Raw genomic sequence first — 17,238 nt, 5'->3', positions numbered from 1 at the left:
TGAGAAATTAAAATCACAGTCCGTCTATATCTTACAAGGTGATTGTCTGCCAAGTATGCATCGTACTTGGGTTTATGACTTGTTAAGTTCTATAAAAACCGAAATCAGTTTTGCAAAATTTATCACAACTCGCAAGTCTGGCCCTCGCTCATGGATAGAGGATACCAAAGATTTCGCTAAAGATATGTTGGCATCTATTTATTTAGGATGCGATAACCAAAATCAATTCCCCATGCCAAAGTAAAACCAAACTAACCTCCTCATCTCAAGGTCTTAGCAGGGTACTGATGTATGATAATCAGAATGATTCAAGCAATTCAACAATCCTTTCAAGGTATCTTAATATTAGGTTATATCAAAACTTCATATTCGGAACATGGCTGGCATACAAGACATGAACTTTTCACCCTATACTCTGCCCTAATGTCAAGATACACAATGAGATTGAAAATTAGCTGTAATTGAGCTGATAAGGGTTTAGACTTCCAATGTCTTGTTCACACCCAGTTATCTTAGCACATCTAACCTTGGTCTCCTAGTGTTGAATGATTTATAACTGTTTAACCGAATTCTCTTAATGATTATCAGATGCAGCAAACATTCTGACAAGACGGTCAAAGAACCATTAGTTAGATACTACCTCCTCCGACCCGATTCTATACATTCACTATTTGTACTTATTTCAAAAATTTTATAAACTACAGTTTCATAATATTTTTTTTTTAATAAAAATTTAAACATAAAACTTGTATTCAGAAAAAAAATTTGAAAAAAATATTATGGAACTATGCTTTAAACGACAATGTATGTCAAAAAGTAATGTATAGAATTTAATAAGACAAAAAGAGAGTACTATGATATCTACAATACACTGATGCATGGTTCAGATTATGATAGTCAATATTTCACCCACACCCCCGCTTCCGATCTTTACCCCAAAGCCCGAGGTCACCAGTTCAAGTCACTATTTCCCTATATCATTGTGTTATTGGAAACAAATATATCCAGAAAGTATTAAGAAAAATATATCATAAAGGACCATAAAAATTATACGATCAAACCTAAGTACAAAACCATCATGCAATATGAAAAAGTAACGCAACAATGATCTGCATTCTATATTTTAGAAAGCCGCTGCACAACAGCTTAATCACAATAAACTCAAGTTGCAAGGGAGACGAGACCAAAGAGGTAGTATGAGGCAATTAAAGACAACGGCTCCAATAAACATATAATTCTAGAGACTGCAGAAACAATTGAGCAAGTTCATTTAAAACGATTTTAACATTCAACAGATCAGTTCAAAAGACCGAAGTCAGTATTTATCATCTGAAGTCTAGAAACTGAAACCACTACTAAACAACACAAATCCAAAATGAATAAAAATTTATCCAACTTAATCGAAGAGACTGAAGCCCATGTCCTGCAATAAAATGAAAAAGGAATGTGTTAATTGAGATATAATGTGCCCTGTTCTAAAATATAGTTCAAAAGCTAAAGTGCATAGCAAGCAATCATTTAACGGTTTATTTGGAAATAGTCAATTGGCGAGAAATATATTTTTATAAAAAATAATAGATTATGTGTTGGAAAAAAAAGCGAAAAAAATTAAAAGGACTTACATCATCTGATTCTTCTTTCTCTTCTACTTTCTCTTCTTTCTTTGCCTCAGCAGCAGGAGCAGCAGCGCCGCCGGCACCAGGGGCAGCTGCAGCTACAGCAACACCACCACCACCTGAAGGGACTGAAGCCAACTTCTCCCTGCCAGATGCAATCAATTCAGTGATATCCTTTCCCTTCACCTCGGAAAGTAACAACTCAATCTTATCATCATCTGCATCTGCTCCAACTGCAATTCATAGAAGTTTACATATTTTAATTAATAGATTTTTCAGCATAAGAACACTTTCTGATAAAAATATACTATCAGCTTCATTTATCCATATATACCAAATGAAGGTTCAAAATAAGTTGAAGTAGCAAATGACTGGAATTAAAGAACTTTAATAACACGAGTCTTGTCATTGGCAACACAGATTACCAATTATGATAAAGATTCATGCTATAAGCATAAGAATACCCATTTATGGTTACATTTTCTTTATGCGGTAGAAACAATGAGATTAAAACACATTCCGAACAAATATAAACATGTCAAAACCAACAGTTTCACTAACAGTTTCATACAGTTTCACTAACAGGGAGTATTGTAATTTGACATGCCAACTAATCATCAGAGGGTAAATGGCCATCTCTATAAGAATACAAAATGCATTTTAGGAAGCACAGAATTCCGGAAGGTTACCACTCAATACCCATTTACTCAAGCCAGTCAAGGGCAAAGACAACAAGTGCCCTTCAAATTTCACATATCTTTGCATTAACTAGATAATTAGCTACCAACAATAAGAATCAATAATAATAAATTACTAATTTTAATTAAAATGGTCATTTAATTTCTAACAATAACACCGAAGTGATAGAGATCAACCAAAGGGGGCCAACAAATTTTCAACAAATATATAGTTTATACCTCATTTTAATTTTCTAGAAAACTAGGTAGCTTGCTCGAGACAACCATTCAGAAACACAAAGAAATCAACAACTTTTCTATTTCAAAAACAGCATATAAACACATTAAAAACCTCGAGAATCCTAAAACAAAATGAACACAAACAACAGAATCTCACTAGCCCACATAAAAACTACAACAAAAAACACAAACACACAATCACATATAATAAATCCATCAATAAATACACATTCACACCACAAAAAACAACAAACCCCATGATTCCAAAAAAAACAAAAAGTACTAAACTTCAACAATAACATTATAATAAAAAAAACAAAAAAAATATATTTCAAACACAAGAAATGAAGCTAAAAAAAGGGTACCTGAACCAAGAATGTTCTTGATATCATCATTAGTTGGGCAAGTGGCACCACCCAGTACAGCTAACAAGTATGCAGCAACAACCTTCATCTTTTATATCTGCAATTAAATTCACATATATTCAATACACATATACATACAATATACATACATGTTTTATATGGAGAAATGGTTTTTGCTTACTGGGTCTGCAAAAATGATGCTTAAACTTGATCAGAGATGGAAGCTGCTACTAGGGTTTTCTCACAAATGAAATTTGATTATATACACACACTGATGTGTATGTATATTTAGGGTTTTGTGGATTGGGCCTACAATGAATTTGTAGCCCAAATAATATTTGATGGGTTTGTTATGCATCTTGGGCCTGATAATATTCTTTGTAATATTTAGTTTTGATGATTGGAAGTAATTCACGTATAAAATTATTAATTTCAATATTTTTCTTCGAACATTAGTTTCTTTTTTTTTGACAAAAAACATAAGTTTCTTAGTATTTCATGTTTTTTTTGTATATTACTATAATACTAAGTTTAAATCGTGCGATGCATAGATTTCTTTTAATATTATATAACTTCTAAAAAAAATTATTTAAATTGAAATCTTAAATTTGCTCATTAAATTTTTTTAAATGATATGATTTCATGATAAATATATTACCCGTATATGTTCATGATTTTTTTAATAAGAGATATTTAAAAAAGACAATAATACTTATTGAACGATATGGTTTTAGTGATATTTCTACGTGTTTTTACAAAAAATAACTATATTTTACTTAAAAGTTAAGTTTTAGTTTGGATCAATAATATATGAATTATGCTTAATTTGATAATAACTTCATTTTATCAGAACCAATAGTATACATTATTGTATTTTTACCCAAGACTAATTACACCGACAAAATTCAATTAATTATTTTTAATTTAATTTTAAATTTTAAACTCAGTTCAATATGATAATTTTGTTTTAATCCGGAAAAATAGTATATATGATTTTGTTTTAAGTAATTAAATTATATTTTGATAAATTAACTTTGATAGTATAGATATTGATATCTAATAATAATTAAATTATTTGTTATAGTAAAGATTGTTATAGAAATTAATTAAAATAAATAAATTAGTAGAATAAGTTGACTTCGATATCAATTTGAATAATATGGGCATCAAATGAATTATAATTTAAATTTGTACAAAAATTGATTTTAATATCAAATATGATAATAAAAAGTTCAGTATAAATTATAATTTAAATTGGTATAAAAAGTTGAGTTCAATATCAATTAGAATTAGAATGACCGACGAACCGACCAACCAATGACTTTAATATCAAATATAATGATACAGAGTTCAAGATAAATTAGAATTTAAATTGGTTTAGAAAGTTGACTTCAACATCAATTATTTGACCAACCAAAATTTTAATATTTCGTCTATTATATAACAATATATAAGGGGTTGTTCAAATAAAAAACTGCCTTAAAATAAAAAATAGAAACTAAGGCACAACCCACCTCACTTTAGTACTATCCACCCACCTCATTCTCGATTCACTGTAAACAACCCCGACTCTTTGCCCAAAACCCCACAGTTCAACTTACCTCATTACCCCACCCTATCACAGTAATCACCTCTACCACCATCATCAGCCCCCCGTTACCACCGTCATCCATGTTCTTACCTCTCCATTTACCCCATATACTCCTTCATCCATATTTTCTAAACTTTTTCTCTTTTTTATGAAATTTTTCTTCTTCTCACCTCTCTACACATGATAATCACTATATTAATAGTTAAAGTTAGTGATTTTTGTTTGATATTATGGCTGTTACAGTCATGGTGATGAAGGTGAGATATGTGGTGGTGTTATAATGATTGTGTTTAACGATCAATATAAATATCATATGTGCTATATTCCGACGATAAATCACTAAGTATACTTACAAGAATCACTAAAATTTAGCTAATTTAACTAATAATATAAAAGGAACAGAGAGAGATATTAAATTTTGTTGGGTCTTATCCACTTATGTGGGTTATGGTTTTAATAAACCCAAATAAATAAATGAAAAAATAATACAGGAAAAGGTCTGAGAGCAGACAAAGAAATCAAAAAGGGGGAGACAAAGCGTTGCTGTGAGTATGGTATTCGTACTGATATACTCTTCGATCACTAAATCGTATGATGACAATCACTAAACTGTATACAGTAATTACCAAATTACACATAACAATCACTATATTGTACATAAAAATCATTATTTACATGGTCTGATTTATAGGGTTTAGGGCTAAATTAGGGTTTAGCCTCTAGGGTAATTTAGTCTAGGGTTTAGGGCTTAAAGACCTTAAACCCTACACCCTAAATAAATGAAATATTTATCAACTAATTTCTTATTATTAGAAAGAACTAAATAGTTTTAATACCTATTTAAGGAACTGGTGAACCATAAAAACTTAACAACTACTAAATTAAGTTCCAATTTAAATTTTAGATAGTAATTTCTAGATCTTGAGTCACTAATTATGCTTACGAGAATCACTAAAATTAAAAAAGTTCTAAAATTATAGTAATTCCGGTTTAGTGATTATGTTATGTATAAATATCGATTATCGTCGGAATATAGCAAATATGGTGTGCAAATTGATCGTTGGGAGATGGAGAAAAATATAGTGAAGTAAGATTTTTTAAAAAATTTATCGATTAATGAAAAAATTAAATTAAAAAATAGGAATAAAATTATTTACGCAAGGTACAGACACAGAGGAGTCACGTGAAATTGGAGGGAGGAGAGAGAATGAGTAGATAAAATTTGTGTGATGTAAATTTAATTCAATTTATAAAATTAGTGATTGTCATTGGTTTCTAGTTTTTAGAATAAAGTTGGTATTTATTTGATCATATATATAATACTTTTGAAAGAAGTTTTACTCAAGTAAGAAAACTCATTCATAACAAAGTGGTAGTTAATAACAAAATATGTATGCCCCTGAAATTTACTTATTCTTGTAATATATGTGATTTATTTGGATGTTGTCCTATTTTACCTGGTGATTAAGAAAATATAAATTGCTAAATGTCGCTTGTGTAATATCTCATTGTCTAGCTAGTATAAATTGTAGTTCTATAACCTCCTGTTCAATACAAATTAACTTTGAGGGATAGGAGAAAATTATATATTACTTTATTATTCAACACAATAATATTAATACAAATTAACTTTGAGGGATAGGAGAAAATAATATACTATTCAACATAATAATTTTTTCCATGGATAAATGAAACTTATACCAAGACATAACTAAAATGACTTGAATGAGCACGACTTAGATTTGGGCCTTTGGAGTTTCTTAAAAAATATAACTTATAATTTAAAGTTGAAAAGTGTCTGATATGAATATTGTAATTTATAAGTTATTTAAGTGTTTGGATAATTTTACGTATAAGTTATTTTTAAGTTAATAATATGTTTGGTAAATCATAACTTATAAGTTATAATTATTTTAAAAAATATTAGTTTAATAATTTGGATATATAAATATAGAGTAACAATAAGTTGACGGGATGTTTGGTAAATAATACTCCCTCCGTCTCACTCACTTCTTTTCAGTTTTTTTCAAATTTTTAATACGCATTTTAAGGTTATTATAAAGTACAATTTTATAATTCATTTTTTGAAATTTTATTATTTTTTTGTATAAAAAATTGAACATTGTTTTTTTAATAAGAAAATAAAATGAAAAAGAATTAGACAACTATATTTTATAAGAGCCTTAAAGTGTCTGTGTAGTCCTTTTTTTAATGTAAAGAATTGGGTGAAATAGACGGGATAACTTGTAATTGAAAAAAATGTTTAAAAAAATAAAATATGTACAATAATTTTAATGTATAAATAAAAAATTTAGAAGACAAATTAAAAACTAAAAATTAGTATGATATATTTGAAAATGAAGGTCGTTACCTATCAAACATGCTGCGAGTAGAAATGAAATGATGAAAGTATATGAAGATCTACTTTCAATTTTCATCATTTAAGGAGGTGAAATGATCATATATGATCGCTCGATACCATTTCTGAGGAGAGTTTGTTTATTGAAATAATAATGAGGAGAGTTTGTTTATTGAAATAATATAGGTACCTTAAACATATTATATATAATATTAGAATCTGATCATCTATTAACCCTAAGGAGGGAAGGGATATAGATGGTATTTTATAATTGCACAAAATATTAAATAAAATTAAATTCATTTTTAATTAAATTTTCCATAATTTCTAACCAATTCTAATATCATAATCACAAAAATAATCACTTTATCAAAATTATACATAGTAATTTATTAGTTTAGAATATTTTTACCTTATAACAGAATTTTAGATCACCGGAGCTCTCAACTCGCCGTGACTCCTTGTTCCCTTTTCTTGCATCAGCTGTGGGATATTGACATCGGCACTAGGAGTACTCAACAGACTTCTCCAAGTTTCTAACCTAATAAATACTAAATATAACTTCATAATGTAACCTTTCTGATTTTATGATATTGTGCTTGGTTGAAATTATGAAAAAAAGAAGTGTTTAGTTACGCATGAGAGAGATATATGAAACTAGAGATTTTTTATAGCAAGTAGCAGATGTCTTTCTTTGTTACAATGAGGTTTCTTATATAGAAAATCTCTTCATTATTGATACAGTTTCTTCATTATTGATACAATAGACTTCATTGTTGATACAGTAGTACATTATTTTATTATTTTTTTCTTGTGGTCTTCCGACATGCTTTCTTCCTTTATGTCTTTATTTCTGTCGGCCATTGCCTTTTTCTTTTTTGTCTTCTATCATTTCATCATTTTCATTGTCATTTGCCTTTTTCTTCTCGGCCTATTTTCCTATTTCCAATATAATTCAAAAGGCTTTGATGACCCATATAAGCTGAAAATGAAGCACCCAACAGGCGCTTTATTTTTCGTTTTAGTCCGGAAACAGAATGAACGATAAAGTAATTTTTTTCGAGTCTGATTGGTTCGATCAAATTAGAAAATTATTTTTCTTTAATTTTTTTTCATATGATTCAAATGTATTTTAATATATTTATTATTATATATTTTGTAAATGTCATCATTGCTGATTTTTAAATAACTATCATAAAAGTTAATAATATTTTTTTATATTTAAAGTTAATAAATAATTAATGTTCCCTAAAAAAAAGTTAATAAATAATTACGGCTTAGGAAGTGATGTATTATGTTGGCACAACTTCTTTAATTTCTTTTTTTTTGCTAAATACAACTTCTTCTACATCTTCTTCTTCTTCTTTAATTTTTTTTTTACCGTGGATAACCCGTAGCCGCTACCCTTAGGGTGGATACTGGATAAACCCTACGGGCTCACGTAATAACCTGCAAATCACGTGAAACAATAGCATGCAAACCACGTGAAACAATAGCCTGCAAACCACGTGAACTGCATTTAAGCGACATGTTCATATTCAGGAGGCATAACTCAGCCAACCCTTGCGGGTCTTCTTTAATTTCATTCACGATGTTCATGAGTTTTTACATGGAAAAAAGGAAATTGTAAAGTAAAAGCAAAAAACATTAACGTAAAATAAAAGTTGATGTAAAGATGAGTAATAAATTTGTTATAAAAAATATGTCATTGCTAATGCGAATTTGTGAAATGATATTAAAACATGAGTTAAAAATTGAAAATGAGTAATTGCTGATGCGGCTTTGTGGGATAATATTAAAGCATAACTTAAAAATTGAAAATGAGTAATACTAAATGTAAGGTGGTATCAAGATTTATTACAAAATAACATAGTACCATTCAAATTGATATGGTTGATTTAACATACTATGACATTTTGTAAATACCCTTGTACCGCAATATAAAAATCTCTTAACATCTTGTATTAAAATTTTTGACCGATAATTTGTCATTTAACATGTTATTTTGTTACTATTGAGCAGGTAATATAGTTGTACTACTTGAAAGGGTACACCCTACTAATGAAACCAAACCAAACATAAAGGCCAAAGCATATACATTCAGCAATCAGCATAAATCTGCTTAAACTTAATTTTCTATTAAAGATTTTTTGGTGAAATTGTGCGAGTGGTCTTGTGTTCGTGTCCCTCCTACTTTGAGTGCTAAACGAAATAAGAAGTACTCCTACGTCATACAAATTATGATAATGTATTCATGTTAGGAAGTAGGAACCCTTCTCGTATTCCAAAATGTAGATACTGTACCTAATGATCCACATTAACGACCATATTCTTGAGCTGCATAAAATTTATATCTGCCAGGCTGTCAATGAAGAAAAATGAGAAAACTGTGATTTGTCGGCTGTGCAGGCAGTGTAGTGGTGGAAGAACTCTTCTATCCAAAGATGTCATACACCTGGACTTGTACCTGCTTGTTATGGAGCACTCATCCTTAAGCAGTCGAGCTACACGGTGATCACATTGCAGGGTAGCAATTGGACAGTACTGAAGAAAGGCAAACCAATTGTGAGTGGAAGAAAACTTGTGCAATCAGTTGTGCTCATGAAGACAAGTTCAAAAGAAAAGGTATCAAATGAAGAGTTAAGGAGATGAATACATATCTAAGCAAGTCTGCAAATTGCGACTTCTATAAATACAATTAGTATAATAACTCTCTACACAACAGCATCACTATTGCCAATAATCTCGAGATATGATACTCCCATCGGTCTGGCTAGATGGAAAGTAATATCTCACGATATGTAACAATATAAGTTGTATATATTTCAACTTCAAAACAATGTCTACTAAACCAGGCGATTAAGGCCTAATTAGCCATATCAAAATTTGGCAAAGTTAAACATAACAATAATCTGCACTCAATGTGTAAGTGTATACAATTGAAGAGCAGTATAGAGAGCATCTCTTTTCTTCCTAAGAAACATACAAGCAAAAACAACATCATCTCTGTCCCCCATATCCCCTAATAGTGAAATTATACATCCCTTTGGGCCATTAATTCAGTTCAAAGCCCGAATCAAAACATAGACCATCATTGGCTTGTAGGAAAACCTGGGATTAAAGCGAACTTTTACTTGTTATTCAAACATCAAATTCCCCTGTATCTTTTTGATCTTGGTGTTTGAAAATGCTCCATTATAAAATATGTATATCTATGTATGCCTATATATTGATCAAGAATAAGTGACTTCAGGAGGCTTATGCACGACGGTATTCATCCCCACAGTCACCAATTATTCTAAGCAGATCTTTCCCTTTCTTTGTAACTTCCTGAATGCTGTTAACATCTTCTTCATCTAGAACAAGGGAAAACACAGCATTTGTGTCATTAACATGTTCCGCAAGGCCAAGACGTACACCAACCATTGATCCTGCCACTGCTTGCTGCGAGCAATTTTGAATGTCAAATAATTTTATACTAATTTATTTGAAAATAAAAAGTTTCCCTCTTTAAAGTTGATTACTGAAATAACAATACAGAGGAATTGAGATTACCTGATCTAGTACGTATCTTACGGCGACAGTTGGAATGGAGACACCATGTTTAAGAGCCACTTTGTTAAGCGTCTGAAGCAAAACTTGAAAAAGACTCCATCCTCCCCAAGCATCAACCATCTGTGCCATAAAAATTTATCGCTATTATATGGATATGTCTGAGATCTGCAAGTATATCCTCATTTATATCATCTCCACTTTCTCATTTTTACATGTTATTACAATATTCATATATATATATATATATATATATATATAACTAAAACAGAGAAAAGTTCTATGGAGACCACGTTTTCATCGGAGACCTTGGAGACCACATATGTTCTGCAATCAAAACACTATAAAATATATTATTTTGTGATGTATGTTTTACGAGTATCACTAATTCATTAAAATTATTGAAGATCATTTAAGTTTAATAAGTAGAATGTGTATGTTCTGCAAGCTGAACAAATGTTCTGCAAACTTAACATGTTTTGCAGAATAAAATATTTTTGTAATGTTTTACATGCATTACATATATGATATTCAAGATTTTGAATAAAATAAGGATCTTTGTAGAGCATGATTCGCAAAATAATATGTTTTGCAATGTTTTTTTGCAATATTTAACTTGCAGAACATAAGTGGTCTCCAAGGTCTCCAAAAAAAAGTGGTCTCCATAGAACTTAACCCAACTAAAACAATATATAAAGGTCTTTACAGAAACAACTCTATACTCTTAGAAGTAGAGGTAATACATCTCAACTTCTCCATGTTCTGTGAGATATTTTGGTTTGGTTTACATATATTTTTGATTGTTAAGTTTGTTAAAATAATAATTGATAAAATGAAAAAACCGACTAAAACTAAAACTGTAGACGATTAAGTCAAATCACATTTAACCATTTCAAAAAATTTTCTTACGAATTTTTCTTGTGAGTGAGCTGAATCACAACTATACTGTTTGGCCATGATATTAGCTTAAAATCGAACCGAACTACAGCGTGCATGCGCCTACATTTTAATTTTGTGTATCTTGTTTTAAAAAATCTACATACTCTCTAAAATTGCTCCATAAGTTAACATGATCAGTAAAAATACTTCAAAGACCTAATACTGGATCAAGTCTCTAGTTTGCGTCTACTTTTTCATGAAGTCACAGACCAACTCATTGAAAATGCTAGATTAAAAACCAAAAAGAATGCATACTCGTTTGTACTTCTGAAGTGAAGGTGTATTCAAAGGAGGACCAGCAAAAGGAATATTTAAATTGGTATCAAGGAACTTTTCAGATAATAGGCCGCCCATAACAGTCCCATACCTGCATAAAAAAAGCCTCATAATTTAGAATTAGAAGAAAATAGTTATTGGACATTTTCAGCAAAGATTGTTTGGACTCTGTTTGCATTATATACCCTGTTATATATAAACAGAAAACTAGACCAACTAATATGCCAAAATTAATAGTAACAAATTTAAGCACCCTTATGGTTCATTATTTCTTTTTTACTACTGGAGTTTCAAGGACAACACTCTAAGAAAAAAATTATAGGCAACCGGGAATTGCATAATTCACTTATGTCTATACAGAGATTCACGTGAACATGGCTGCAGGTTCACACAGGAAGAGCTGGAGGGGGAGATACATATCCAGAGACACACAGACAGATAGAGAGAGGGGTATATATACACACACACACACACAGAGAGAGAGAGAGAGAGAGAGAGAGAGAGAGAGAGAGAGAGAGAGAGACGTTATGAGTTTGACTCCCATAAGCTGGCAAAGTTCGGCCATCTTTTGTTGAGGGCGCATGTCAACAATGGAATGTTGCACCTGAAAATTGTCCAAAAACCAGTTTAAAAAACCTACTAGCAGAACAATTAAGGATAGAGACAACATAACTAACATGAATCATATTTGTGAATTGTTACCTGATTGCTAACTATTGGAATCTCATTTTCTAGGATAATTTGTAACCGTTCTGTGTCGAAGTTGGTTAAAGCAACAGTCTTTATTTTACCTGCAAGCCAAATACTTAAGGTGTGTCCAGTCTAATTACAAAACTCAATATAGTATTGGTCTTGCTTGAAGGAAACCAAACAAACTAACCTTCTTCTTTGAGATCGGTAAGATGCTTTAAAGCATCAAGGTAACCAGAATTGGAGTAATCCCACCTGGTTCAAGAAACAAATAATGATAAGAGCTTACACGCAAAAGCTTCTGCTAATTGCAGTTGCACTCTATCTTCTACTATATTCTGTAGCAAAAATATCTTAATACCAATGAAATTGAAGCATGTCGAGGGATGCAACATCCATTCTTTTTCTTGAAACATCAATGCTATCACGAACAAATTTACTCGTCATTTTAACTGGTGGTGGTACCCATTTGGTAAGACTGATACAGAATGAAAAGCAAAAAATATATCAATGTAAATTCCGATTATATTCCTCAACACTATCTACCATTTCGTTATGAATGTAAATTATATAGGGCTTACAGCTTATTGTGTTTCATTACAAAGCTATGATGCACATTGCACACTGAACTTGTGAATTGTGATGTTCCAGAGATACAATGCAACATCAAATATGCGGAAAAGTAACTCACCCTCTGATATTTTCCAACAACTCTGGTGGGCGTTCCCTACGAACTCGATTAATGAAGATTCCATAAAGATCTTCTGCAGGACCATCTGTGGAATCGGTAATAAAAAATTAAAAATACAATATGAAATAGTTTTCTTATAAGGCCAGTTATACATAAAAAAGAGAGTGACAGTTAAATAAATTCCGAATGTAAACTACTTGGCTAATCTGAAAATATAAAGAAAACAATTCTGTTACAGTCTGTAGTCTGTCCTGAAATTATAGCTGCCAAAGTAGTTAATACATTGGCCATCTTACATCATTCAGAGCGATAAGGGAACACGGCAAAGGTCTGAGCATGTTACTGTGCTAGAATTTACTGCTAAATAATTGTTTATTAGAAAAGGATTTTTGAAATAGGAAATATCTGTCAACACTATCTTACATATTTTTGCCATTTGTCACTATCCTATACTATATATCTGCCATATCAAAAGTTGATGGCCAAGCATCAGCATACTCATCTGGAATTTCTCGTCAACTTTTAACCCACTACCACATTACCCCCACTAATTACACAAACATGTATTCGACCCAGTATCGTACATATATGTTCGTATTAAAAGTAGATAGCCCAGCATTAGCATAACGTAACATAGCATCAACTGCATCGTTTCATTCAATTCTACCCCGTCCCTAGTCACCACCAGCATGCCACATCCCGTCAACTACACAGCATTTATTCAACATGTCACATTCATTTTTGTCCTTCCAATCTATGTTACTTGGACTCGGCTAGAAGTGTCCGACATGGACACGTGTCCAAGTATCGGACTTGGCAACATTTTTAAATATATAAATGCTTTTGGCCTAAAATAAGTGTCCAATTCCGAGTGTCGAGTGTCCGACACGGGAACTCGAAGGTAAAATGAAGAGTCCGAGTAACACAACTTCCAATTAATAGACACCAGAATGGTCTTGACTGCAATTAGTTTTTCAGCTTATCATCCTACTTTATCTTGACCAGGTAGAAAGAATTGGTTAAACAGATAAATGAAGACGTTTCATTACGAGGCGAAGAACTAAAAACAAGGATGTGGCTTACTTATCAGTCACCACCCGTTTCAGACTGATTTATTTATAATCCAGACATTCTTGTTCTCTACGTATATTGTTAGCAGCACCCAAAAAACCTAAAATTTTGAACAAACACTCCAAATGCTATTACAATTAAGAAAAGGAAACCAAGCATGAATCTCAGGTGTCCTATTTTTGAATCTCAATGCAATTTCCGACATATAATGTAGGTACTTGTACATATATTTTGAGTCGGGGTTTTGAAAAATTAATAAGTATTACTTCTTACGAGTTCCGATTTGTTTCGGAAAATCAGTGATTAATTCTAGCTCCAGCTTGTCTTCAGCTGGTTTTCAAAAATCAGTAGAGATTTTGCTATTTTTTATTTGTAAGATCTGCTTACATGTTATCCTATCTAAGAGCGGTGGCACTAGGTATGTTTAGTTTGGTTTACTACAATACTTCCAAATAATTATTTCTTCATGTTTTGTTTTGAATAAGCATAACAATCTCAACCATTTCAATGAACAAATAATACAAGAAAAAAATTACATACAGTGATTAGACATATCGAAAGTGCCAAGACCAGCATCAGCGTACTTAAGCATAGATTCAACAGCAGCATCTCTATCGATTTCTCCCCACCCACCACTTGTTTGCCACATACCATTCAAAACTCTGCATATTTGCAACATATCATTGCCGTTCTTAAGTATAACCTGACGTTTCTTCTCGACCATGCCAACCTCACATCTTACTTGTCTACGAACCCCACTTTTAGGTTTTGGATAGGTGGTAAATACACTAAGATTTGTGAATGTACTGTGGATGGTAGTAGCCATTGCACAATAGGTGTTCGGTGAAATGCCAAGCAAGAAAGTGAACTTTTGGAACCTCTTGGGTCAATGTGGAGTGCCAAAACATATGGAGACACATAATATATAGTTATATTCATCAATAAATACTTTTTTTGGAAAAGTTATAATTTTGAGAATCTATTTTTGAATATTAGGTTCTCTTTTTGAAAGATATTATAGATTATATATTTAAATAAAAAGAATATTAGATGAAGATTATAAATCTATAATAATTTATAAGTTACTAATTCATAACTCCGGCCGTTAGTTCATTTGATACCATGCGCCGTTTTGACGGTTTCACTGTGAGAAAATGACTCCTAAAAGCAATAAGAGGGATAAGCGGTAATTTTATAAATCCTGCCGTTACATCTTCGTATATATAGGAGTAAATCCCTAAAATTATCACCAAGTAAAATTTTATCCTTGTATGTAATAAGCGCGTAAGAGGGATAATATTGAGTACTACAATCCTAATAAACTATAAATATAATATACAACTTTATAATCTTTTACAGTAAAATCTATGCCCAGTTAATAACATACCATAAATACAAATGAATGTATTAATTCTTCGGTCTGCATCACTCTGCAATTCTTCTAAACTGTTCTTATTTTAATATTGCAATTTAGGCATTACAGCTTGAATTCACATGGTATAAGTAATATACATATGAGTACATCTTCTTTATTTGATCTACCTCTTCTTCAATAAAAGTTTAATTTAGCTTTATTTTGACCTAAATATGGCTGCTAAGGCGATATAACCAAGGAGATCAGATTAATATGCAGAATACTGCAATCAGTATTTACAAATATTGCTTATAACTGATTGCAGTATAAATATGGCCCCGACATTCTGGATTCCTTTGTTTATAAATTTGCTAAATATGTCGAGTAGATATGTATGTTAGGGCCCCAAAATTTGATTTCCGATTTCAATGTAAGTTCCAGGGCGGCCCATCTGATTAGTTCAGCTATCACTGCTGGAGCCTGGAAGCCCTGCAGTTGTGTGGCTGCGCGTACTCCCGCTCTATCTATCTCAAACTCCAATCGACCACTGGGCATATTCATCCCTTACCAAATTCAATGATCATTACTTGACTGCTTCAGGTTGTTTTAATAAGTGCTACTGGATGCCTAAGGCCGTAATGGCAGGATATATTCTTTATCTTGATTTTTCATGTCGTTTCAGTCGTCGTGGTCGAAGGGGAAGAGATAAATGAATAAAGGTTTCTCACAGATAGATGAATAACAAATACAAGTGAAGCAGCTGGACTAGAAGGGGTATTTTCTTCTTCTATCTCTTGCACAAAGATAGCAATTCTGGTCTGGGTTTGCGCTTTTGACCACTCTGCCACTCTCCCCTTCCCGGGACAAGAAGAGGGTCAGTAGCCATTGCAGAGAAATTGCTAGCCGTGCCTAAAAAACCTAAATTTTTTGGAGAATCACTTCAAGCGCTATCACAATTAACAAAAAGGAACTAAAAATTGAAACACTATACTACTATCATAAATTCCAATGCAATTTCCAACATTTAATGCCGGTACTTGTAGAAGCTTAGATATTTTTATTTTTTCATGTCCAGGTTTCACGCTGTTCTAGTGCCGCACGAGCACACTAAGGTCAGCATACATCCTACCTTATCTAAGAGCCGATACACTTAGCACATTTACTTTAATCTACTTCTACATAATCATAACACATTCAAACATTTCAATGCACAAACATTACTAAAATAATGACATACAATGATCAGCCATATCGAAAGTGCCAAGCCCAGCATCAGCATACTTAAGCATAGACTCCACAGCATCATCTCTATCAATTCTTCCCCACCCACCACTTGTTTGCCACATACCATTCAAAACTCTGCATATTTGCAATGAATCATTGCCATTCTTAAGTATCACCTGACGATTCTTCTCGGCCACACTCACCTCACATCTTACTTGTCTACGAACCCCAATTCTGGGTTTTGGACAGGCGGTGAATAAGCTAAGATTTGTGAATGTATTGTGGAGTGTAGTAGCCATTGCACACCAGGTGTTTGTGAATGTATTGTGGAGTGTAGTAGCCAATGCACACCAGGTGTTTGATGAAATGCCGAGCTAGAACAAGATAAGGTGAACTAACTTTTGGCGCCTTGGTGATTCACGTGGAGTGCCAAAATACACATACCGAGGCTTTTCAAATTTGCAAAAAATATATTATAATTTGATGAATTTCTTCTAAACAAATAGATTAATGTAAACCACATCAAACCAAACGTACCCCTATATCCGTCATTCAAAAGAAGAAGACTTATACGTGAACATGTGTAAATACGA

The 17,238-nt window shown here is 31.9% G+C and overlaps 2 protein-coding genes across 2 annotated transcripts; both read right to left on the bottom strand.

Annotated features, from left to right (window-relative positions):
* Positions 1-1,245: 1,245 nt before the first annotated feature.
* LOC141698699 (large ribosomal subunit protein P2B-like) lies at positions 1,246-3,229 on the bottom strand. Its single transcript, XM_074503468.1, has 4 exons — positions 3,080-3,229; positions 2,899-2,995; positions 1,623-1,849; positions 1,246-1,423 (listed from the first exon to the last, which is right to left on the bottom strand). The coding sequence occupies exons 2-4, from the start codon at positions 2,984-2,986 to the stop codon at positions 1,397-1,399; spliced, it is 342 nt and encodes a 113-aa protein (XP_074359569.1). The 5' UTR covers positions 2,987-2,995; positions 3,080-3,229; the 3' UTR covers positions 1,246-1,396.
* Positions 3,230-9,648: 6,419 nt separating this feature from the next.
* Positions 9,649-16,934, bottom strand: LOC141697735 (putative oxidoreductase At1g06690, chloroplastic). The gene is given in 10 exon segments (XM_074502249.1): positions 9,649-10,292; positions 10,404-10,523; positions 11,595-11,706; positions 12,140-12,219; positions 12,318-12,406; positions 12,496-12,560; positions 12,667-12,783; positions 12,997-13,081; positions 16,659-16,737; positions 16,739-16,934. Coding segments are annotated over 10 exon segments (981 nt in total). The 5' UTR covers positions 16,787-16,934; the 3' UTR covers positions 9,649-10,106.
* Between the last annotated feature and the right edge of the window lie 304 nt (positions 16,935-17,238).

The sequence above is a fragment of the Apium graveolens genome, chromosome 11 (genome assembly GCF_009905375.1).
Source record: "Apium graveolens cultivar Ventura chromosome 11, ASM990537v1, whole genome shotgun sequence".
Classification (NCBI taxonomy): Eukaryota; Viridiplantae; Streptophyta; class Magnoliopsida; order Apiales; family Apiaceae; genus Apium; species Apium graveolens.
The sequence above is the reverse complement of the archived record's forward strand: the minus strand, read 5'-3'. Positions and strand labels throughout refer to the sequence as shown.

Coding starts and splice junctions, on each gene's coding strand:
- LOC141698699 (XM_074503468.1), bottom strand. CDS start 2,986: ATGAAGGTTGTTGCTGCATACTTGTTAGCTGTACTGGGTGGTGCCACT. Junction 1,850..2,898: donor CAAGAACATTCTTGGTTCAG/GTACCCTTTTTT, acceptor TATGAATTGCAG/TTGGAGCAGATGCAGATGAT. Junction 1,424..1,622: donor AGAAAGAAGAATCAGATGAT/GTAAGTCCTTTT, acceptor ATTTTATTGCAG/GACATGGGCTTCAGTCTCTT.